General features: G+C 41.8%; 2 protein-coding genes across 3 annotated transcripts in view; one reads left to right on the plus strand and one right to left on the minus strand.

Moving 5' to 3' along the window:
• LOC311590603 (uncharacterized protein) overlaps positions 1–10,297 on the minus strand; it is an 83,762-nt gene extending 73,465 nt beyond the window's left edge. The window contains exons 1-2 of the mRNA XM_084769760.1: positions 9,756–10,297; positions 8,780–8,932 (exon numbers count right to left, since the gene is read on the minus strand). Of these exons, the coding sequence (XP_084625886.1) occupies positions 8,780–8,932; positions 9,756–9,875 (273 nt within the window). The 5' untranslated portion in view covers positions 9,876–10,297. The remainder of the gene's footprint in view (positions 1–8,779; positions 8,933–9,755) is intronic.
• Positions 1–25,571, plus strand: part of LOC311590602 (IQCJ-SCHIP1 readthrough transcript protein) — a 735,649-nt gene that overhangs the window by 424,895 nt on the left and 285,183 nt on the right. The window lies entirely within an intron of this gene.

The raw sequence follows: 25,571 nt of genomic DNA on the forward strand, positions 1-25,571 counted from the left end.
AATTAAATAAGATACATTTTTTTAAATTAACTTCACCTGTTGGTATTTTACTTCATTCAATATGACTTGTAGAAATTTTTCAGTTGTGTATGTAGGATTTACAGTATATTTATTTTTACTGTAATATTTATGTAGTACTTAACCAAAATTCTGTAACAAACTACCATAAATTAAATGGCTTACAGCAACACAGATTCACCCTCTTACAATACTGGGAGCAACAAAGAATCTACGGGAGATATTTTTTTTTTTTTTTTTAGCTTCTGCAGGTCACCTGTGTTGTCTGTTCTATTATAAGGAGCTGTGTGGTTGTATTTTGTTCCTCTAAGTAGTGCAGCATGATATTCCCATCTCAAAGCCATTAAATACATGGACAAGGTCACTTGAGCATATGAGATTAAGACGTGGATATTTGGTTGGGCATCTTGCCTATTACCATGTTTATCTGTTCTGGATAGCCTGGTTGTGTTTCCTCATGCTCTCATCCCTTCATCACTGTTTAAGTGGATTTAGGAATATGGAACTCAGGATTTTACTATTTCAGTATCACAATCCCAAGTATTGGGTCCAAAAACCCAGTACATTTTAGTGTTTCTTTGTTTGGGTTTGGGTTTTTGTGATCGTGGAAGAATATGAACCCAGGGCCTCATGACCACTTGGGAGCTACTCTTTCATTACACTGTTGGAGGATGGTCTGATGTATTTTGATGCTAATTATTGCTTGCTGTCTGTGTGGCCCACCTTTTGCTTAATAAAAAGCCATCCCACCTGGGCAGGGCAAAGGAGATAGGTGGAGCTAGGAGAGAGGAATTCAGGAAAGAAGAAAGACTGTCACTAGAGAAAGGACAGAGACCTGAAGGGAAGAGAGGAAGGCTGCCATGGGTTAGATGAAAGCACATGGCTGGCATGGATGGAAAATCCGGCCCAGATGAAAAGCATGAATAAGAATTTGGGATTATAGATGGGAGGTAGCTTGATAGAGGTTATTGGAAGCAGATCCCATGCCTGCCCCACTATGGGAGGTAGTTCAGAAGACTGATATCTGCCCTGCCCCAGGTTAACTAAGGCTATTTTAAAATATACCAAGTGTCTGTGTCTTAATTGATCGCTAGCTGGGCCTACACATAATATAAATAATACATGTAAATTAAAAACAACATCATACTGTGTTTCCAGTCCTACGTCTGAATTTTACATTGTTTCAATGGATTATCAAAAGACTTTGTGGCTATAACAATCACAGATTCCCAGGAATCCAGGCACTGGTGAGATGGCTTAGTATGTAAAGTCTTCTTTCCAAACCTCACAGCCTGAACTCAATCCTGGGACCTACATGATACAAGAGAACTGACTCTTGCGTGTTGTCCTCTGACCTTTACATGCATGTCATAAAAGAGAAGGAAGGAAGGAAAGAAAAGTTACTGGGACCTAATTCAACAGGTGTGTCCTGGTCCTCAGCTCCCTCCATTCCTTGGTAAGGGATAAAATCTGGACAGATAAGTGCAGTTCAACTACTGCATAATATAGCTGCGGGCCTGGGTATCCATTGGAAGAATTTTTAAATTATTTATACATTTATTGTACAAATATGGGGGGGTGGGATTCCTATGCGCAAGCTTCTGTGGGAGGACTGGCACCAGTCTGGACCTCAGGAGCTCACCACCTAGTGAAGAAATAAGATGCAAACACCAGTGCTAGACACCGCAGTCAAGAAGTAAAATACACACACAGGAGTTGGGAGGGAGCACACAGAGCATAAGCAGAGGTTAGGGCTGGGCCTATACAGTCCCAAGACCTGTCCCCAGAGACGTACTTCCTCAAGGTTCCACAACCTTCCCAAATAGTGTCATTAGCTGGGGACAACTTATTCAAATGCATGAGAGTATAGGCAACATTTCACATTCAAACCACAGCAAAAATAGGTGCTGGGTCTGGAAGACTCGAAAGGAATCTTAAGCATCAAATCTAACAGCTGCATTGCCTGACTTCGATTTCATTTAAGAGCGAGTTTTCCTCTTTTCATTTCTTAAACATTAACCTTGGGGGTTAGATCAATGGAGGAAGTAAGGACACAGAAAATGAGGGCAAAGGGGAAGAAAGGGAGGCATGAAAATTATTGCAGCCCCCACACTTCCTGTCTACAGTATAAAACTTATATCTGAGAAGTGCAACCATAAACTAGCTTGTCAAAATAGCAGAAAGTAGCCAGTTTTCAGGAATATTGGAAGTGCCTGGTCTAACTTATTATACATCTCAAAACATTTAAGATTCTGCTATGGTCTAAATATACCACCATGGCAGCACATTTGCATACTCATAAATTATACATAGGCACATTATCCTCCTATCTATGCTTTCATTCCTCCATCTATTAAACAGCAACTTTATCCTGAGGGTTCTACCAAGAATCTGATTGGAGGAATCTGTGAGGAACAGCCTGGAAAACCATGTCACGATTATTAATTAAGCATCTCTAAGTACCGGCGTTTCCAGAGCCCGCACAGGCACCCTGCCTCACACTTTGCTTTGTATTTGAGGCTCACAGATGACTGGACAGCAATTGGTCCCAACTGGCAGGAGGAATGAGCGAGAAAGATGCACACGCTGAGCCGGATGGTGAAGGCTGGGCTAGAGAAATGGAGCTCTTCAACAATCCAGAATAGAAAAGCATGTCTCTATTCACAACGCTACTGGGATGGCTCATGAAATATTTACTGGATAAAATACAGAACACACACACACACACACACACACACACACACACACACACCATATGATATTGAGTGTTTTCACAACAAAAATTATAATGCTAGCGAGAAGGGGCTCACTCCTGTGGGAATTCAGCTTGCTTAAGACAGTCTTGGTGACAGTAAAGGATATAAATAACTTCTGTAGAATTTTCTGAGAATAATAGGATCTGGCTGTCTTTCAAGGAACTGAGAGAAGTGTAAAGGCCCCGTAGTCTCCACCTGGCTCAAACCACAACCGGAAGCAAGTTGGCCTCTCAGTGAGCTAGCTTTCCTCTTCAGAATCAAAACTAGTGGCAGATGGAGCCTTAGGCAGGACCCCCACCAAGCACATTCTGTAATCCCGGGGACTTCCACAGACTGTGACAAATATACGTCCTTGCCACATCTCACAGATAAGAGTCAGGTCAGTCCAAAAAACTGTGCCTCTGATCTAAAAAGCCTCTTGACGTGTGTCACAGTCTCTATCACCTCTGCTTCACAAGTCACAGTGAACGCTTAGCAATGCTAGTATCATTTTATGGACAAACATTACAACTTGTGGGGAGAACTTCTGTTTCTGGGAAGACAAGAGAGACATGTGTCTCTCTCACTGCATGACACATGAAAATCCTGGCTATTACCCATAAAGCAAAGAAGGCAGGGTGACCAAGACCTCTGGGTCTTCAGGGAGGGTTTCCTTCTTGCCCCCATATGTCCCAGACCTAAGGATAAAGAAAATGAGAATCCAGAATCACCAATGGATGCAGGCAAAAGAAATCTAAACTGATGCCGGATTGCTTTGACCAATGGAAGCCCCGTAGGACAGAGAGCTTCAGATGATGTTCACATTACTTCAGTCTAATTGATACTGCTGACAAGCCCATGCAGGCCTAACCACACTAGCACAAGTCATGTGAGCCTAGACCTACACACTAGAGTGTTGCAGAAAACCAAGTAAAGAACCAGAATGCCCACACTTGCCAGTAAGCAAGTCGTGTGCAATTCACCATCCCCACCACTACTACCACACCACCACTTCAAGCATCAGAGTGTCCCCCATGTGATATCAAACATCAGTGTACCCCCACCTGTGACATCAGACATTAGGGTACCCCCACCTATGACATCAAACATCAGTGTACCTACACCTGTAATGTCAGACATCAGGGTACCCCACCTGTGACATCAGATATCAGTAGGCCCCCACCTGTGACATCAGACAGCAGGTTACCCCACTTGTAACATTAGACATCAGTGTGCCCCCGACTATGACATCAGACATCAGTGTGCCCCGACTATGACATCAGACATCAATGTGCCCCGACTATGACATCAGACATCAGTGTATAAAGAGCCTAGACTTCCAGTCTCACCTGGGAGATAATTCTAAAATTCATATGTTAAGGGAAAAGAACATAAATGTCTAAAACAGTTTTTAAAAAAAACAAAGTTCATTCAATTTTAAGATAGTGCTTAGCTAAGTAATCAAGACAGCATGAAGCTGGCTGAGGGAGACATATAAATCAAGGAGCATAAATCTTCAATTGCCTCAAATAAAGACTTAAATTTCAAAATTATTATACTATAGCCAACATATGTAAGTAAGGCTCATTTAATATTATGTCCTTTATATGAATTCATGTTTTGCAGGAAATATGGAATTGGCATTTCTCTCTAAGCAATTGTCACAAGTCAGAAAAATTGTGTGTTATATTTATATAATATTAGCATTAAATTTTGCAATATTTATTTATTTATTTATTTATTGTACATGTATTTATTTGGAGAGGGTGTGTGTGTGTGTGTGTGTGTGTGCGCGCGTGCATGCGTGCACATGCACGCATGTTACAGTGTGCTTGTGATGGCCAGAAGACAATCTCAGAGGCAGGCCTCACCTTCCACCTTGATAAGACAGCATCTCTCTGGTTTGCTGCTGCCTACCCAGTGATCTGGAAACTCTCCTGTCTCATCTCCAGGTGGGGGTACTCTGCAATTATAGATGCTTGCACTACTATGTCTGGCTTTTACTTATATCTGAGGGTCCAAACTTGGGGTGTCTTGCAAAGCCCATTGAGCCATCTCCTCAGCCCACATTTTAAAATATTTTGAGTAAGATTTGTAAATCAAAAATCCACATGCAAAGTCATGCAAAGGACCAGTCTGTGTTTTTAAAACCATTTTAGATAATTTGCATAATTTTATAATATGACCAAATAACAAGTTGTAAATTCATTAATAAGAGCTTTATTTATCTTTAAATGCCATATTCTGTGTGTCTCTGGAGTTTTTGAAGACCTTGTCTTTCTATAGAGTCATATCTATCTGCTGTACCTAAGATGTATGTTCTTGTGATAAAAGTAGACTAGCAATTGATATGACCATGATTTAATCTACTAACATTTAATTTTTATAACTTATTTCTCCTCACCAGTTTGATAGCACTTTCAGAGCATTGGAAGTAAACCTTATGTTATAATTGAGTTATATGGGTACAATAACTCATATTACAATAGAAATATATATGTATATAATGTATATGAAGAATAATCTTACATTTGAATTCTATACCACTGTATCTAGAACTTATTTTGCATCTATATACAAAATTCTATATCAGTGAATTAAAAATATCTTGTGAGTGACAATTGAGGCATTAAGTTGAGGAGTCGATTCACTAATCTACTTTTTGTTCTATCTTCCCCGTACATTTCTATATTCCCCCTTCTTTCTTTTCAATCATTTTCTCCAAACAGAATGTCAACATCCAGTATGCTGCGAGGAACGCATCCTGTCAGGTCTGATCCAATGTCAGTATCTGGTTCTTTTATTCTGAAAGTATATAATTTCTCACAAGCATTATACAGTCCTAAAATTATAAGTGTATAAAAGGTGTGTGTGATGCATGGAACAATTAAGGCTGGATTTCTGCTCTTGGTACAAGCAGGAAAAGAAGACATCTGTAAATCTCCATTCGTGCCATACGAAGAATGGCATCTAATAGTAATTCATAAGGGTTCTTTAGCCAACAAGAAGCATTGTCTATGCCTAGACATTCATGTTTCAGCCAGTCTCAGGGCTAGTCCCATATGGTGGGGTTAGCAATATAAGTTACCTGCTTGTTCTGTAGTTTAAATTCTTCACATCTTAATTGTAGTCCCCTCCCTCATTCCCTCCTAATGCCCTCTCCCTCCCTCATCCTCTCCCCTCCCTCCCTTAGCACTCAGACAGGGGAGCCCTCTTTCCCTAATATCTGACCTCAGCCTATCAAGTCTTGTCTGTATTAGCTGTAACCTCTTCCTCTGTAGCCTGGCATGGCCGTCTTGCCAGGGGAAAGTGATCTAAGTTCTCAGTGGCCATAGTGCATGCCTGAAGTACTCAAACTCTGAAATGTAACCATGTGTCCTCCAGCCAGACTTAAGACTCAATTACTTGTCATGTCAATAAATAATAACACTGAGATGACTAGGGCTGCGTTTTAAAATATGTATACGTATGTGCATCATATGGAAAATAGTTTTTCAAGGATGTTATCTGTGTTAAGGTTCTCTTGAGTAACAGAACGAATAAAATTGGCATATATTACAGAGAGAACCCATTAAGCCATCTCATACAATAGGGGTTGGACAATCCTACAGAGACTGTCAACATGCTGGAGAAGCTGAGAACTGGTTCCTCAGTCCATGAACCTGGAGCCCTCAGCAGTCCCATTCTGGCAGGGTGGTCTAAAGAATCGTTCACTCATTCAGTCATTCATTTCTTTCATTAAACATTATTTGTTTTATCCTTCTCTCATATATTACATCTCAACCAGTTTCCTCTCCTTCCTCTTCTCCAAGTCCCGCCACGTCCCATTTCCCCTATTCCTCAGACCCACTCACTCATCCTCCTCCATTTCCCTTCCGAAAAATAGCAGACCTCCCCTGGACAGCAGTCATATCAAGTTGCAGTAAGACTAGGCACCTCCCCTCATATTAAGGCTGAAAGAGGCAACCAAGTAGGAGGACAAGGAGGTTCCAAAAGAAGCCAAGAGTCAGAGACAGACCCCCCCCCAACTGTCACACAAAGAGTCTCATGAGAAGACCAAGCTGTACTACCATAACATATGTGAAGAGCACCTAGGTAAGACCCGTGCAGGTTTCCTGGTTGTCAGTTCAGTCTCTGTGAGCCCCTGTGAGCCCAGGTTAGATGATTCTGTGGGTTTTCTTTTGGTGTCCTTGACCCTTCTGGCTCCTGCAATCCTTCCTTCCCCTCTTCCACAGGATTCCCTAAGCTTAGCCTGGAGAATTTGTACAGTGCCTCAGATCTTCCAAGCATACAGAGAGGCAGCAGTTGGCTTCTAGTGTAGACAAATGATGACACCAGCAGTAGCAGTGCAGGGTAGATGCATTCAACAGTAAGGAGCAAAGGCAGCCAAGCAAAGGAGACCTGCTCTTCCCTCTTCATGTCTGGGCCACTACAAAAAAAAAAAAGTGCTCCCAACTCTAGCAGACAGAGAGGAACTTCACAGGTCAGCCTAGGGGTGGGTGCCTTAGTTGATCTCAGGTCTAATCAAGTTACAACCAAAATTAACCACCTTGCTCTCAAAACATATAGTCACTATTCTTTTCTTCCCTTCTCTTTCTCTTTTTTATTCTTTCTTTCCTTTACCTTTGAGACAGTCTCACTAAGCAGCTCTAGGGGACTAGAACTCACTGTGTAAGCCAAACTAGCCTTACATTCACAGAGATCCCCTTCCCCAGCCTTCCTCCATGCCCAGCAAAGCCATATTCTTAACTTATGATAACTCATCTGAAGTAGGTTTGTTAAATGCAAATTTGTGTTAATTAATAGAGCTGGTGAGCATGATTTTCTGATGCAGATATATACTCAGTTCTACTCATTGTGACTTTCTACACACATCTCCCAGGTGTTTAATTCAGTTTTTACTGTTACTACAATGTTTTGTTGACATGTAAATACTCCATTTATTTAAACATTTTCATGCCCTCCAGCAATAGTTCTCTCTCCAAATGCTATTCACACAGATACCAAATTTGTGCACAGCACTTCAGGGTGTTAAAAACATATTTACACTAAATGCTGTATTTGATCTGTCCACAGCCTCTCAGCTGGAATCACTGAGGAACAAAGACTCTAACCAAGGTGACAGAGACCCAAGTCTAGTAATTTTTCCTAGTCACCAAAGTTCCTAGTTAGCTATGAATTTTCGGATATACAAAGTGGCACACCTATTCCTGAGGTGGGGTCTTCATGAAGAGACAGTATTGACAGTCATATGCCCCTGTTCCTTTGGGTGCGCACAGCATCAGCTAAACATTATAGAGGTGCTTAACTGTGATGTGGCCTTTGTTAAAACAGATAGTGGACAGTCACCTTGCCATCAGCTAAGAAAGGGGCGGGGAGGGGGGCTACCTACGAAAAGAGAACATAACATCAGAGAAAACCAAAGAGAGATATACATGGGAAAATGACTCAGTAATTGCTTCGAAATATGAGGCACTGTTTTATAATTTAAATCCCCCCGAGGGTTGACATTAATCAGTCAGGTGCAGAAATCAGAGTCACTGGATTATAGCTCAGCTTCTCACTGGTAGAAGCAGCACATGTCATAAGGAAATGATTCTATTAGTCTGTATGTGGTTTCAAACATTGCCGGGCTGTCCTCTTTACTCATTGGAGCACACTTGTGTCTTCATTATTTGCATTCTCAACATACCAGTTGCCTCTCCACTCTCTGGCTGAGCACCTCTTCTCTGAAGTGTCCAGGTAATGCATAATTGTCCATGCTCAGCCTATAGATCAAACTCCAATCTAATTTGCAAAAGCTAGTAAATGCACAGTAGGTTGCACACATTGCGGACCTCGTGTTGCCGTGATTAAGTTATCTGATTCTGGCTTTCACAGTCCCGTTTCCTACTTAACATTCTTTACACTCGCTCCTCGAGGCAAGTGCTTCTGCGAGCATTTCTGGGTTCTGAGCACTCCTTCAGCTTCTCTTAAAAAGCAGTCACACAAATCTTGTATTATTCAGACGTCTAGTGATTAGTTACCTCTTTTTTTTTTCTCAAGACACAGGTGCCATCCTGCTGAAGAGGGGCTGCATGTGAAACACCAGGTCCTTCATCTTCCTTTCTGGATACACAGCAGAGCCATGTGCTCTGACGGAAGGGGATAAGGCAGGTCCAAGTGTCTTTGATTCTCTGCTGCAGAAATAAAACACTCTGATCGGAACCAAGCCAGGGAGCAAAGGGTTATTTCATCTCACAGGTCCATCATCCAGGGATGCCAAGATAAGTACTTGAAGCAACAACCATGAAGAAAAGCTTCTTCTGGCTTGGGTAGTGTATTGGTTACTTTTCTATCAATGTGATACAGCACATGATCAAGGAAACTTATAGAAGAATGGGTTTATTTGGAGCTTACAGTTCCAGAAAGATAGACATTCATCAACATCCTGGCAGAGAGTGTGCAGCAGGCAAGCAGGCATGGCACTAGGGGATATGGCTTCAGAGCTCATATTCCCCACCCACAAGCAAGAAGCAGAGCACACACTGGGAATAGCACAGGGTTTGAAACTTGAAGCCATCACTAGTAACACATCTCCTTCAAAAAGGCCACACCTCCTAATCCTTTCCAAACAGTTCCACCAATTGGGGACAAAGTATTCAAACGTATGAGTGTATGTATGGGCATTCTCATTCAAACCGCCACATTCCACTCCCTGACCATTATAGGCTCATGGGCTCATGGGCTTATGGCCACCTCTTAATGCAAAATGCATTTAGCCAAATTTCAAAAGTCCCCACTCTTTTACAGTCTCAACAGTGCCTCAGTGTACAAAGTATAAAGGCTCTTCCAAGACTTAAGACAATATAAACCTCTATAAAGCCAAAAGGCAAATTGCATACATCCAGCATATAATGATACAAAATATTCACTGCCATCCCAAAAGGGAGGAATGAGGAAATACTGCACCAAAGAATTGTAGAAACCTGAACCAAGCAGGGAAAACACTAAATGCTGTACCTGTGGGTCTGGTATCCAAAGGCTTAGGTGGCTCTGCCCTTCAAGCTTTGCTGGCTGCAATACACATCTCTCTCGGGCTGGCCCATGCCTTTGTGCAGCTTTCCTTGGCATATATCTCATGGCTCTGGCATGTCAAATATCTTAGGGTCCCCAGTGTAATCCAAGCTTCACTTGAACAGCTTTATGCAATGATCTCTCATAGCCTCTTGCCCTTCAAGGGCCTTCATGCAGGAACCTGCACTGAAACATGTTCTTTCGCCTCAGTAACACTTCTTAACCATGGAGGAAGAAGCCACAAACTCTTTATTCATGTATCTCTCATGACTTGTATGGACAGCACTTGCCAAATTTGGCTGCTCTCTTGGGATGGAGCCAGGGATCTTTGAACCAAACGTGCAGTAGATTTCCTTTGTTGTTGCTTTTTAAGAGGAAAAAAATACTTTAGTCCATTTTCTTTCAGGAGTTTAAAGCTTAGATGAATGACGTCTTGCCCTGAGGGCACTTCTCTCTTTACTCCAATTTAGATCGGGCCTTTCCTTAATCTCATCTCTTTTAGCACAAGTCTTGGCTGCAACGTTAATGTTTTTGCTGCCTTTTTTCTCTTCATACTGTACATTTTGTATTTCTTTCTGCCCCAGATGCTCTTCTCCAAGGTAGCCGTGCAAATGACAGAGTCAATATTAGGTTGTCTTGAAATGTATTTCTTCCTCCAAAGAAATTAGCCCATTACTTTCAGTTTTGTGTCTGTCCGGGTCTTAGGGCAAAGGCAAAGGCAAAGGAAGCCATTCTTTGCCAAAACATCGTAAGAACAGGTCTCCAGCCTTGTTGCTAACGCCGTTGCCTTCTGGAACCTCCTGAGTTGGACTCCAGCAGGCCACACATCTCGTCATACTGTCTTCCAAGTTCCAACTAGGGTAACCTGTTAAGCTCTGCACCCAGCGTTCAGCTGTGTTCTTACAGAGTCCTAATGTCTTCCACATTCCTCCAAACAGCAGCATATAACAGTAGCCCACATCCTGTCACCAGCCCCCATCCTAGTTAGTTTTCTACTGCTGTGACAAAACACCACAATCAAAGCAACTTGTAAAAGAAAGTGTTTAATTTGATTAGGATCTATGATAGTGGAGCGAATACATGGCAGCAGGAACAGCTAAAAAACCTACCTCTTGGTCCATAAGCAGGTGGCAGAGACAGAATCCTGGAAAAGGTGTGCATCTTTTGAAATCTCAGAACCAATGGAACACATCCCTTCCAAAAGGCCAAACTTCCTGATCCTTTCCAAACAGTTCCATTAACTGGAAACCAAGTATTTAAACACATGAGCCTATGAAGGGGAGGGATTTCATCCAAACTCACACACTCTAGCTGAGCTTGGCGGGCAGTTTGGGCCCAGAGACTCTAGCTGAGCTTGGCGCCCAGTCCCAGTCCTGAGACTCTGGCTGGACTCGGCCCACGGTTTGGGCCCAGAGTCCCTGGCTGAACTTGTCGGGCAATTTGGGCCCAGAGAACCTAGCTGAACTCAGCGAGCAGTTCGGGCCCTGAGACTCTAGCTGAGCTCGGCCACGGTTTGGGCCCGGAATCCCTGGCTGAAATTAACTACCTTTCTTCTTTCTTTTTCTTTCTTTCTTTCTTTCTTTTTTTTTTTTTTTTTTTTTGTTTGTTTGTTTTGGTTTGTTTTGGTTTTTCGAGACAAGGTCTCTCTGTGTTAGCCTTAGCTGTCCTGGACTCACTTTGTGGACCAGGCTGGCCTCGGACTCACAGCGATCCGCCTGCCTCTGCCTCCCGAGTGCTGGAATTATTAACTACCTTTCTTATACAACTCAGGCTAACTCATGTAGGGTTGGCACTGCCCACATTGGTCTGGGCCCTTCAATATTATTTAGCAATCAGGAAAATGCCCCTAAAGACATGCCCACAAGCTAATCTGAGGAAAGCAATTCTTCAGTCAAGAGTCCTTATTCTCAGATACGTCTAGATTTATGTTAAATTGACGAAAACCAACCAGCACACGGGGGGGGGGGGTTGGGGGGGGAAGAGTCTTTTAATATTAACATTATTCCAAAAGGCCCAAATTTATGTTGGTATCAAGGTCCATCACAATGTCTCATTCAGTAAAAATAATGAGATGTGTTTATAGTGGGACTGAAAAACTTTCATCGTCATAGCCAATAGTTTAAATCAGAAATATTGTCAGAGTTGTTTCCAGCCTACCCTGGGTTTGAGATCAAAGCTTGTGCTTCCTCTCCAGTCAGTTGGAGGGATGAGGACAGATACAGGAGCATCAGGCTGACCTATGGATGCTTAACCAACCTATCATGTCTTGGAATTCAGATTCCTAAGTTACAGGCTGGGAAGAGTTCAGGTACCCAGCAACACCATGAAAACATATATGTTTAATGTTTTTATATTAAACATATATGTTTAATGAAAATGTTTAATGCTGTAAATAATTATTTTGATAGCATTAAAAGATGCTTATTATATTACTAATTTATATTTTCTCTAGTGATATATGTAAGATACACCAAAGAAAGAAAACAATCCTATTTGAATATAAAGGACATATTTTCAAGTTTTGTAGACAATTTGCCTGTAGAGAGATATCATACAAAATATTGAAACTTTGCACAATAAACTCAACTGACTCATTATGAAATATATAAACTAATGGGACTGTGTTCTAGATAAGCAGTCTTCAAACTGTGTCCCCGGATTTCAGCAGCAGCCTATCCTGGGTTTATTTGTTAGAAATGTTAAAAACACTGGACCTCCACAGATCATGGTTTCAATAGCCCTGCCACATGCTCATGCTAGGCAGTCATTGCTATACAGAAAGGATAGACAGCTCTCCTCAGGCACTAATTTCTCCTCTCTTACCTTCCTGGCTTGCTCAACTCTAGCCACACTTCTGTCTGGCTGGTATCTCTGGTATGCCATCCCTCAGTACAATGAACCTGGACATGAACTTCAAACACTCATCCCCCAACACATATGTAATCAACTCCCACAGTCTCCATGCCCTTGCTCAAATGTTGTCACGTACCAAGTTCTAAATCCGCCCACCTATTTTGAATGCTGACCTGTCCCACTCCACCAGTGCTCCTGACCTCTTTTCTTGGATTTTTTTTTTGCATATATCACCTTTTCCATATTTTTTGTCTTTCTTTTTTGGCTACTTGCTTATTTCTTTTGCACTCCAGAATGTAAACTCCTCTGAGCAGCCATTGTGACTTTGCTCCCTAAGAACCCATGATTGTATTTAGCACATTGTGCATACATCACTATTGCCTAATAAATATTTACAACAATCAATGGCCCTATTGGAAACAAAAGCCCTGTTCCAGACACAACTTGGCATCTTTTTTCAGAAGAGATTCTTTTCTTATAACCAACTTACTCACTAGTATCTGGGTTTGTCACACAAATACAAGTGTGTGCTATTTGGGCAGCGTGATGGAGACAGGTGTAGAAGAAGCTTGAGAGGAGTATTGGGAAGGAATTAGAAATATTTGCATAAATTCCCTATTTGATTCTATGTTTACCTTTCATATACAATCTAGGGCTTAAAATGTGTGTGTGTGTGTGTGTGTGTGTGTGTGTGTGTAACACATTTTAATCCTCCCAGAAAGCTGATGAAATACATACTACATTTACCATCTTTTTTAAATGAGAAACCAGAGTACCAAAAGATTAATTAAGTTTGCACCGGTAGTATACAGAAACGACGAGATTTTTGCTGAGCTCTCTGGTTCTGTAGTATAGAGTGTATGCATGTGTGTGTGCACAGAGGCCAAAGAAGGATATCAGATGTCGTCCTCATGTTCTCTCTGCCTTATTCCCTGATACAGGTGTGCTGGTTAATGTTGTTGTTGTTGTTGTTGTTGTTGTTGTTGTTGTTGATGATGATGATGATGTTGATGTTTTGCTTTTGTTTTGTTTTGTTTTGTTTTGTTTTGTTTTTAAACTTGTTACAAGCTCTGGCTATTTGGAAAGAGGGAGCCTCAATTGAGAAAATTTCTCCATCATATTAGCCTTTATCTGTGGGTCACTTTCTTGATTGATGATTTATGTGGGAGTGTCCAATGAGCTGTGGATGGTGCCATTCATGACCAAGTGGTCCTGGATTATACAAGAAAGGAGGCTGAGAAAGCCATCGGGATCAAACCAGTCAGCAGCTTTCTTCCATAGTCTCTGCTTCTGTTCCTGCCTCTAGGTTCCTGTCCTGAGTTCCTGCACCGACTTCCTTCAATAATGGACTGGGAGCTATAAACAAAATAAATCCTTTCTTCCGCAAGTTGATTTTGGTCATGGTATTTATCATGAAGCAGAAACCAAACTAGGAGGCAGGGTCTTTTCACCGAACCTGGAGCTCAGGGCCCACCCCCACACCCAGGCTGGCAGCCTTAATTATCATCCTGTCTCCTCCCACCAGCATTTGGGTTTAGCAACCTGGAGCCACACCTATCTTTTTACATGGATGCTGGAGATTCACATTCCGGTCCTATGCTTGTACAACAATCTCTCTTACCTGTTGATCCCTCTCTTTACATATATCAACCATTCCTACATAGTTATCCTTGTCTTAGCATTTGAGATACATAACCTGGCGGGATTGTATTTTCCCTGCTAGATTAGGAAAAAAGTCTTAAAGAGGGTACCATTTTTATATATTTTATTAATTTATTCATATTACATCTCAATTGTTATCCCATCTGTTGTATCCACCCATCCCTCCCTCCTTCCCATTTTCCCCTTACTCCCCTCCCCTATAAATGTGACTGAGGGGGACCTCCTCCTCCTCTATATGCTCATAGGGTATCAAGTCTCTTCTTATTCATTATTTTTACAGACTTCTTGTTCAGCATAAAATTACTAGATGGATGAATGAATGGATGGATGGATGGATGGATGAATGCGTTTTATTCTGATTGTGCTATTTCACTCTAAGATAACTGACCAATCCCTTGGAACTCCAGAAACAAATTAAAAGCTTTTTTTCTCTCTCTCTCAAATTAAATCTGCCAGATAAACCTGGGGTTTTGTAATTGAAAAACTATGTTGGAGATCAGATCAAGGCAAGTGAGTGATAAGGATATTTGTCTCTGGGTGCTGTGGGTCATAGGAATGTCCTTCCCTCATTCCATCCTTCTTTCTCTCCACAGAAAAATAAGGAGCAGCATCTCTGGGGGAAGCTAAGGGTTGTGGGGCAGTGCCCTATCCCCTAAGTGGAAGGCGGGAAGAATTAATCACTTTAGCCTCGCTGACTGGACTCTAATTCCCATAAGTAATCAGGACTCAAAGGTCAAAGTTAATTCAGAAATCCAGGCCATGAGTAGAAAGTGGTAAATGAGCGCAGACCCACTACCTCATGGCTCCTCTCACTCTGTTCTTCTTTCAGTCTATTAAATGCGATGGAGAGGAAGCATGTGTTAATTCCAAGACATACACGCTTGTAAGCGGACAGCATCTCTCTTGGTGCTCTAGCCCACTTCCTGCCTTGACTCTGGGTTGGCTGGAACAGGAATGTTCCCATCTTAATGCTGATCCTAAAGACAGTCCACAACCACCTTCTGCAGATCTACAGCAAAGCGTAGGGCCCTCCCATTTCAAGTGCCAAATGTGTATTATAAAAGACTCCAGGGCCTGGGAGACAATAGAAGAGGCAGGGACCTGAGGGTAGATACCTAACACCCACATAAAAACCCAAATATGACTGGGGAGGTGGAGAAAAGAGAATTTCCTGGAGCTGGCTGGCCAGCCAGTATAGCTGAATCTGTAAGTTGCAGGTCCGGTAAGAAACCCTACTTCAAAAACTGAAGTGGGTAGTGACTGAGAAAGATAGCTGGTGTTAATCTCTGGGTTCTGCATGTGTACACGTGTGCATGCGCATGCACGCACACACCCACACAGACACACATACACACACACACTCACACACACACACACACATACACACACACTCACACACACACACACATACACACACACACACACACACACACACTCGAATCTGCATGTACATGTGTACATACAAATTCTCTCCCTCTATGTCTCTGTCTCTGTCCCTGTTTCTATCTCTATCCCTGTCTCTCTCTGTCTCTGTCTGTTTGTCTGTGTCTCTCTGTCTCTCTGTCTGTCACTGGCTGTCCTCTCTGTCTCTCTGTCTCTCTGTCTGTCTCTCTCTCTCTCTCCTTCCTCTTCTTTCTCTCTCTCTCTCTCCTTCCTCTCTCTCTCTCTCTCTCCTTTCTCTCTCTCTCTCTCTCTCTCTCTCTCTCTCTCTCTCTCTCTCTCTGTAAGATTGCTGGTGCAAATAAGCAAACTAGCTCAAAGGAAGGTTCCAGCAGCACTTAGGAAATTTACTTGGCAGCAGGTAGCATTGGACAGGTGGCTATTCATCCTCATTAGGGCTGTCACACCCCAGTCGGCAGAAAGAGGAGGGTTTTCTTCACACGGAAGCAACCTAAGTTGTTTATTTCTAAGTCTCTATCTCCTGAAGGGCAGTCCAAGGGCAGATGCCACTTTGGCTCTATCATAAGCACTTGGGAGACTTTTCAAAAATACTACATTCTGGGACCCAAACCAGGAAGCAATGTGTAATTTCTAGGAGCTCTTCTTTAAGTCATTCAGTTATATGACCAAATTTGGTAAGACTTTTAAAAATGTGTCATCTTAGAACATTAAAAAGCTTTTTTTAATTAAGGTCCATTATTTATGATGAAATGTTACACTCTCATGTTAAACACTTTAAGTCTAGAAAAATAGTAACCAGAAATGATTGCACTAAATATTAACAAGAGATGATCACTGTTAAGCCAAAGAACATTATGTGCATGTGTATGTGCGTGTGTGTGTATATGTGTGTTTCTGTGTGTGTGTCTGTGTGTGTGCATGTGTGTGTCTGTGTGTGTGCATGTGTGTGTCTGTGTGTGTGCATGTGTGTGTCTGTGTGTGTGCATGTGTGTGTGTATGCTGTGTGTGTACATGTGTGTGTATGTGTGCTGTGTGTGTGTGTGTGTGTGTGTGTGTGTGTGTGTAAGCCACCAACTGCTATTCGCTACCTTCCTCCTCAGTTGTTCTCTACCACATATTTTGAGACAAGGTCTCTCCCTGAACCTCCAGCTCACCATTCAGCTATTCAGGCTAGCTAGCTAGGGAGCTGCTAGGATTCTCCTGGCACCCTGAGGATCTCACTGGGATTCTAGGCATGTGTCACCAAGTATAGATTTTTACATCAGTGCAGAAGATCCAAAAATCAGGTCTTGGAGCTTACACACGCTTACACAGCAAGCATCTTCCCAACTGGACCATCTCTCCAGCCCCTGTGAATCCTGTTTCTTTTCCAGATGTTTCTAACAAAGGCTAGAACAGAAGCCCACAAGGCTGCTTTCTGTGTTCCAGGTTCAGAAAGACCAACGTGATTCATCTTGACTAACTCTCCAGCTGACTCTCGCACTGCCCAGACCCTCACCCACCTGCATGGAAACATCCACGACATAGAAAACTCCCATATTATTCAAGGAGTCACTTTGGGGCCACTCCAGGCCTTGCCCTCTTTTGACCTTGGCTATCCCCTATGTGGGAAGGACCTGGCATATTATCAGAAGGATGAGGCCCTGACAATGTAGCTGCCACATCCTTCTGAGGTTCTGGGGACACATTAGCTCTCTGTGTTTAGAAGGCTGTTAAAATGACAACTGCAGCCAAAGGGAACTGGTCAAGCAAAAGCTGAATGAAGGCAGGCTTTGATGGCTGGGAAATTAATTAAGGAGGAAAAAAATTACCAAGTAATTCTTCCTGTGCATGTTTGCTTTGTCTTTGAGCATGTTTTCCCTTGTGTTATGTCAGTGGGTTAATTGCCTTCTGACACTGGGTGGCAATCAGACACGTTCACCTGCTAAGATAAAGCAAAGTTAATTGAAGGAAGTTAGCAATGAAAATGCTGGCCTTGGTCCATTCCAAGCAGCATACAACATTTGAAATTATAGCCAAAGTGACTTTTATATGCCCACATATAACACTTCGGAGAGCCTGGCTTTCAATCAAGCAGCCATCAGTCATCCAAGATTCTGTGTCCATCACAAATGGTGCAGGAGTCCATAAAGCACAAAGCCCAGCCATCACCGAAGCTCAGAAATCTATGCAGCTAATCTCTGGAAAATGCATTGCCAATGTCTTCAGCATGGAGGGGAGTCAATTGTTTCTATATTTAACCATAATTTCATGTCTGGGTATAAACTCAGATGGCTGAGTGCATTCATTTCTGAAATATGTTTACCCCAAATATACAAATTGTTCAGTCCGCTAAGTCCTTCCGTGATGGAAACACTGCCTGATACACCATGAAGCCCGGCTGTTTGCTTAATTGGCTGCTGTGTAGTTAGAGCCATACAGATGAAAATGGAGAGGATGCTGGTCTCCAACACAGTGTCCACCCACAGCCTAATTCTCTTAAAATGTACCCCAGAGCCCAATTCTCTTAAAAATTCCACCCCCCTAAATCTACCAGTTCTAAAGGGCCCGTAGCCCAACATCTGTCATACATTCCAGAGAAAACACTACAGCCACCCAGGCAGTGACAAGGCAAATGAGATCCCATTAGTCACTGGCTGCAGCAAGATCTGCTAGTGGAAAGAACTGCTTGCGTGCATGAGTATCTGTAACCGCCAGCTCAGAGAGGGCAGGCCCTTTCCTGAGAACCAAGTGTGCAGCTGCTGGCAGACACAGAGTGGTCCTCATGCCCACTGACCTCCTGGTGTACCAACTGTCTTCAAAATGAAAGGAGCGGTGGCTACAGCTGTAAAGTCAGGGAAACTGGTTTAGGGGATGTTCCCTGATCACTGTGAGAGCTGCAGACTGCGCAGATGCAGCCCAGTGAGTGGCTCGAGAGCCCTATCCAAGGTTTTTCTAAGTCTTCAACAGGACTGAGCAGCTTGGTTTAGTTCTTGAAATTCAGACTAGATAAATGACAATGTCCACAATTACAGACAAGCTGGAAAAGGATGAAATGTCAATGGAGGGACCTGGGAAAGAAAATTATAGCCGCTTTAGAACTGTAGTATGTCTTACACATTCTCCTGTGATCCTTCCTATTCTGCTTTCCAATAGAAGCACCTTACAAACTGAAGCTAGCAGTAAGGGAAGATGGTACCGACATTATTTATAAATATGTGGAACAGGATTTCGGCCAAGTGAAAGGTACAATATCATGGATCTAGCAAAAGTTAAAAATAATCTCTCCTACCAGTGAAGATACTTTTTAAAAAGCACACACATGCCAGACAAGAATTTGTTGATCCTTCCTGATAAGTGGCAAGGAGACACACAGTCACAAACGGCAGCACTCTGGGTTAAAACAGTTCAGAACGATCCATTGCCCTTCTTTTAAAAATTCACACCGGACCAGTCAAAGCTACTCAGGGTTTGGAAACCAAGATCTTACTCCATCAAATAATACCTCAACCACCACTCACATTTATTCAAAATGTCTTACCCCTTTAAAAGGAAATGGATTCCATGTAAGATAGTTTAGGAGATTTTAGTGCAAGACTACTTGAGGAGAATCAAGGAGACCACAAGGATGCTGAGGCAGCCTGAGCAGCCTCAACAAGAAGCCATTTGCCACCCTGATCTGAGGGACCCAGGAGGAGACACAAAGGGAGACCCGGAGCCACAGAGAATGAGTGAAACCTTCTCAGGAAAAGAATATGAGACAAATGGGCATCCACGGAGGTGTCAAAGACAAAGAGAACCAGACACAGGGTAAAAGATAAGCTGCCCAGCAGAGCCTAGGGCTGGAGCTGCAGAGCGTAGGAGTCACCTGCGGTAGAAAGATGTGAGTGAGGGCCGATGCTAAGTGGGGATGTAAATGTCCATACTAGGACACCTCCTCCAGACACTTAAAGTTCAACAAAATGATATATGCAAGCATAACTGTCTCATGCAGAAGGCAGTTGGGGTGGGGGGAGGGGGAGGGGGAAGGCACCGAGTTCCATTTGTGGCTCAGTGTGAAGCAGGATTAGGTAGCAGTTGTAGAAGCAAGGCCCTCACATGACTTAGAATCCTGAGTAGTGAGGACTAAGACACGGCAATAAGAGGACACAAGCCCTCAGGCCACGGGGATCCTGAAGAAGCCACCTAAAGGGTTCAAATTGTCAGGTGAAGGTGAAAGCGCAAGCCAATGCCTTTTAAATCTCAGCAAGACAGAATGAGTGGTCTTACTGGGCGGTCGGAAGCAAGCAAGGCCTTCCAGAAAGCTGGGACATGCCGATGCTCGTGGGCAACGCATCCCAAGTGATTCAACTTTACATATTTACAGAATTAAAGTCTAAATTAAAGGATGGAGATGTCCATGCTGTCTCCAACATAGATACTAGTATTTATAAATTAAATAATAACATGTATGTTTCCCAAAAGTGGGCCCCAAAGACATACATAAGGATAATCAAGAATAAACAGATCAAGAAACACATAGTTCCCATGACATCGGGCAATGACACTGCTACAGTGTTTGGACCAGACAGGTGCCATCTTGCCAGTCACAAGACACTGCTTATTTTGTTTGCCTTTTCTTCCCAGCAGTAGCATCTGACTAGGGCTGAATTTTAGAGTCTTGCTAACTTACCCGAGACTTCAAATGCTCTTAAATAAATCCATCCAATGCCAGTGTCAGTCGTTGGACATGCCAACATTTGAAATCACATGAGGTTCTTTTCATGGTAATGAGATGCAAAAGAAACAAATCTGTAGAAGAGGTCTAGAGACCTCAGCAAGAGTCTTTCGCTGGCATTAACAAATAGACGGTCATGGATAATTTCCTTGCCTTTCCATGCCTCAACATGTTCACCCTAAAATGGACAGCTTAAATGCTTTGTCTAGTAAAGAGATGATAGCTGATGTTCTAAATAATTCCATGAATCTCCCAATTATCCTTCTTCTCTCCTTTTTTCATGTTGTTGCTGTAGTTAGTTACCCACAGTGAAATGCAAGCCTGACACTCAGCCACTTTAACTTTGTTGGCCTTTAAGTGGAATCACTGGCTTGACATTTCTACTTCTACTGAAGCCACATCCAGATCAAATACGATCCAGGAAAATAGAACATTCTAGGGATTCAAAATAAGAATAAAATATAATCTCTACTCTTGAAAAACTTTCATCTTGCTGAGAAGATAGATTCCTTCAGCTAAAAATCTATAATCAAGTAATATGTAAGTGCTCATCCTGAGGTGGCAGGGCTGTGGCAAACTGCAGCAGATGATCTCCAACACATTGTGAAGGACACGCTGATGGGACAATTACCGAACAACCTCCTCACCTCCTCATCAACTAGGCATGAATCCAAGCTCTTGTGGAGGGTGATGGGCCACGCCTGGCCTGTTCTGGCTTTTGTTTTGTTTTTGAGTTACATTCAGTATTATTTTTTCCTTGTTCTTAAAGCGTGCACCCAGTTTGTTTTCACACTTGGAATGCCAAACATAGTTCCAAGCCACTTGCAGAGAGAGAGAGTCCCCTGTGGCTTCCCCCTTCTTCCGTCTCCACTAGGGTGCCCTGTTTTCTTTCCACATCAAACACTTATCATGTGAAGCTTGAAACCAAATCTATTGGCAGACAGTTTCTGAAGCTGGAACACTGTTTATGGCTCTTGCAGCTGGTGTTAGTGTAATCAACATCGTTTGCCTGGACCCCTGGTCTAGCATAAGACCGCAAAAAAAAAAAAAAACTACCGTCCTCTTCGCTCATGTGGAGGATGGATAAACTGAAATTCATGCTCTAAATAGTGTTGTGGACGGATAAACTGAAATTCATGCTCTAAATAGTGTTGTAACATTGACTTTTAAAATTCTTGTTGTCGTTTAGCAAAGGCCATAGGGAACAATCAAAGGGAGAGCCCAGAAACCAACCTTGCCCATACTGGCAAGTGTGCTTGTGCTTTGAAAATATGCCATTATGACATGAATGGAAATTATGTGCAAAAGCTATGGGATAGAGTGGTGAGTCGACCAGAGGTGGTGTGATCCAGAAGTCCTGGAAACCTTAGGAGACAGGATTATTTGGTGAATGCAGTTCATTGGACGTGTGTCCTTCTGCTGTGTCTTGTCGCAGGCCCCTTTTGGTCTGACTCATTCATTGCACTGAGAACTAAGGACCCTCTGCCATATGCTCCTACTACACACTATTCTGCCTCATGCTGGCTTTAGACTTAATAGAGCCGTGGATTATGACTGGGAAATTAAAAGACCAACCCCACCCTTATGTGGCTGGTGCCAGGTGTTTTTGTCAGTTGCCCAATGTCTAAAGCAACCTCCATACTTAATGACATTACTCTACCTAGTATCTTAGAGAATGTGACAAAAATTTTCATGTTTATTGTGACATTTTGTCTTCTTAAAAACTCTAAGTAGTAGGCATGGTAAGAATTACCCCCATTTACAAAAGAAGGAGACCTATTTTGATTAGGTCAAACTTAAGGAATGATTCTTAGAAGTCAGAGGTCATGACCTTTTCAGTTTGAACATTCCTTCCTTAACAACTAGCACAATACACAATAATGTACGATAGTATTCTTTTTAAAAAGAAAGTCTCCTGCTCATGGTTGTTTGTGTCTTCATAGATTTTTTTCCTCTTCCAAGTATCTCACTTCATTTTACAAGTAAAGGAAACCATCATTCCTAAAGAAATAAAAAGCATTCATAATCTAGCAAAACACTCATGAACACTAAAAACACTGCTCTAATAATAAAATGGGGGTCAAGTATTTCCTGGCTTAGAACTTCTCCTTCCTTGGTTTACAAGGAAGAAACTTCAGCCTATGGCTGTGTGGCACAAGGCCTGTAAAGGTAAAGCAGAAGTGAGATTCAGAAACCAAGTGCCAACCTCTTAGCATATCATTTCACAAACTTCATACACATGCGCCTGCGCACACACACTCACACACATGCACTCACATGCACACACATGCACGTGCACATATGCGCACACACACTCACACACTCTCACACATGCACACACACTCACACACACATACATGCATACGTACACACACTCTCACACACACACTCTGTCTCTCTCTCTCATACACACACACAGACACACACAGACACACACACACACACACACCACACACACACACACACACACACACACACACACACACACACACACACACACCTCAGTCCCTTTAATCAAGTCAGGCTCTAGAGTCCATGCTTATAGTGTCTATCCTTAGGCATATCAGCTGCTCCTTCAATGTTTGTGAGTTTATAAGCAGCCTAGATGAAAACCATGACTCTGTCAGTATTCTGCCAAAGAATAACACACTCTATATTTTTGTCCTGTCAACATTTGACTCCATCAGTACACTGAAGATGCCTATTAGTGCACCAGCAGGGTCTGTGCCTCTGCTCCTGTATCCTAGGTCTCCCATGCCTCCTTACCTTTATCTTTGCCTCCTTTTGTATTTCTGGATACTACTTCCCTCCTCTCCCTTCTTTCTCTGTCACACGGCCCCCACTCTCTCTCCTTCAAACTCAAAATCAAAAGCTTCCATACAGTTTCCTCATGAATTAACTAAGAAGTAACCACAAATTATAAACCATACCAAACAATCGTTATGAACAGAATAAACATTAGTCAGTAGATACTAAGTTATGGTGAGCTAAATGATACAATCTTGCACTGCATTTCACAGAGAATGTCTATGGGTAATAATAACAATGTCTTGTTACATTTTTGAAAAGCTAGAAGAAAGGATCTTTTGTGTGTGTGCTATATTTTTTAAATTCATACAATTTATTTTGACAATACTATATCCTCTACCCCAACTCCTCCCACACCTTCCCCACTTCCTGCCCATTCAACTTAATTCCCCCCTCAAAAATGAATATCAAAATAAACAAACGATAGGACAAAAATAACAAAATAAAAATCTCACAAAGACTATGAAGTCTGTTTTGTGTTGGCCAATTTACTCCTGGGCATGGGGCTTGCCCTGGAGGGTAGTTTATATTCCCGAGAAGACTGAATCTCAGGTGCGCAATCCCACACACAAATAATGTTTGCAGGGACAGATATAAAGGCTCTGATCTGAACATTGTACTATGTATATAAAAATCAATACGCCCAAGATATATACAATTATTTTGTGCTCACTTATAATACTTTTAAAGCTTCTTAAGAATATTCATGATAGAAATGATTAACATTATTATTAGATTGAAAATTCCATAAGTATTAAAATGTACTGCTGAAATTTACTATCTAAAAATTAGTGGAAATATAAGCTATTCTTGAGATAGTTAGGAAAAGCCTGGTCCAAGGAAGCTTCACTTGGCAAAAATAATGACTATAAGAGAAAAACATATTATATCCAAAGCTATAATAATTTTTAAAATAACTTATCAGTGACAAAAATGAATACTGACATAAGTTTTAAGTAAAAAGAATTGATCTTAGTGAGAAGAATTTTAGTAAAATCAAAAAGGAGATGGAAAGAAATTACAAATCATTAAACACACTCCACTGAAAATTAATCAAGAAGTTGAGTTGACCTAAAGGTCTTAATCCAGAAAGCACTTTTATGAACCAAATTACTTCATGTTGGTGTGATTCTGACTGCAATGATTATGCTAAAAATGTCCTCAGAGTCAGGATATTGAGGTCAAACAGTAAATATTAAGAAGACTTTCCCAGGAATATTAAATATCAGACGCCTGTGAATGGTTTTCAGCGTCAGGCAAGTCTTTCCTCTGGACCTATGCTCTCATCTCACTGCATCTCATCTCATGCACCACAATTGTCTCCCTGTGTTTGTCTAATTATTATTTGATTAACAAGGTGACCACTGAATTTCCCAACTTCTTAGAAACCAAATTCCAAGTCAGTATAAATTTAAAAGGATCAGAAATAAAGCTCCCTTTTGGCCAACGATGAAGAGAATGACAATTAATTAACCACGGAAATGACAGCGCTAAGCTATGGGAACACTTGGTCATTTCAACAAATAACAAAGCACTGAATTTGCTTTATAAACAGAGACCAACATTTTCATTGTTCATTTCTGAGATTCAGTAAGACGGAATGAAAAGATCCTGTTGGATGAGTCTATCTGAATAGCGGAGCACACGGTAAAGACCTCAAAATTGGACTTTTTTTTTTTTAGTCACTAACCTGAGAAAACTTTTAAGCTATACTTCATATTGAACCACACAATTCACTCAGGGAACTCACAAAAATAAAAACGACATGAAGGCAGTTTGAAAACTGTTATTAGTTGGATGATCAGAAAAGCTGAGTAACTAAGTAATCAGTAGGTTTGTGGATTTATTTTGGGTTTGGTGTGTTTTCCTCTTAACTTCAGCATGTATTTCTGATTTTGCTTAAAACATTAAACTCAGTTAAAGAGATTCCTACTTTAAATCATATTCACTAACACCCACTATTTTTGTTAAAGAGATTGGTGTGATGCACACATGTTCCTTCAGTCTCCTTCACAGAACACGCAGAACATGCAGAACATTGGTTTTTAAGCCTCTGGTGGATACAACAGGCCACAGAGGCTGTTAATGAAAGAATCAGTCTTGGTCTGCGACTGCTGGACAGCCTTCCTGTTCTAAGACTGGAAGAATTATAACCCACTAAAACTAAAGCGATATAGAAAAAGAAAGGAAAACAGGAAACTGATGACTTGGTCTTTACATGTTATATTTGTGAAACGATGAAAAATACTTTTTAACCACATAAATATGTACATCTATGATTTAACAGTATACAATTTTTAAATGAATGAGAAAGCAATCACTGTGCTTATTTTTTTTCAAAC

The sequence above is a fragment of the Acomys minous genome, assembly GCF_964271855.1.
Source record: "Acomys minous genome assembly, chromosome: 19".
NCBI lineage: Eukaryota > Metazoa > Chordata > Mammalia > Rodentia > Muridae > Acomys > Acomys minous.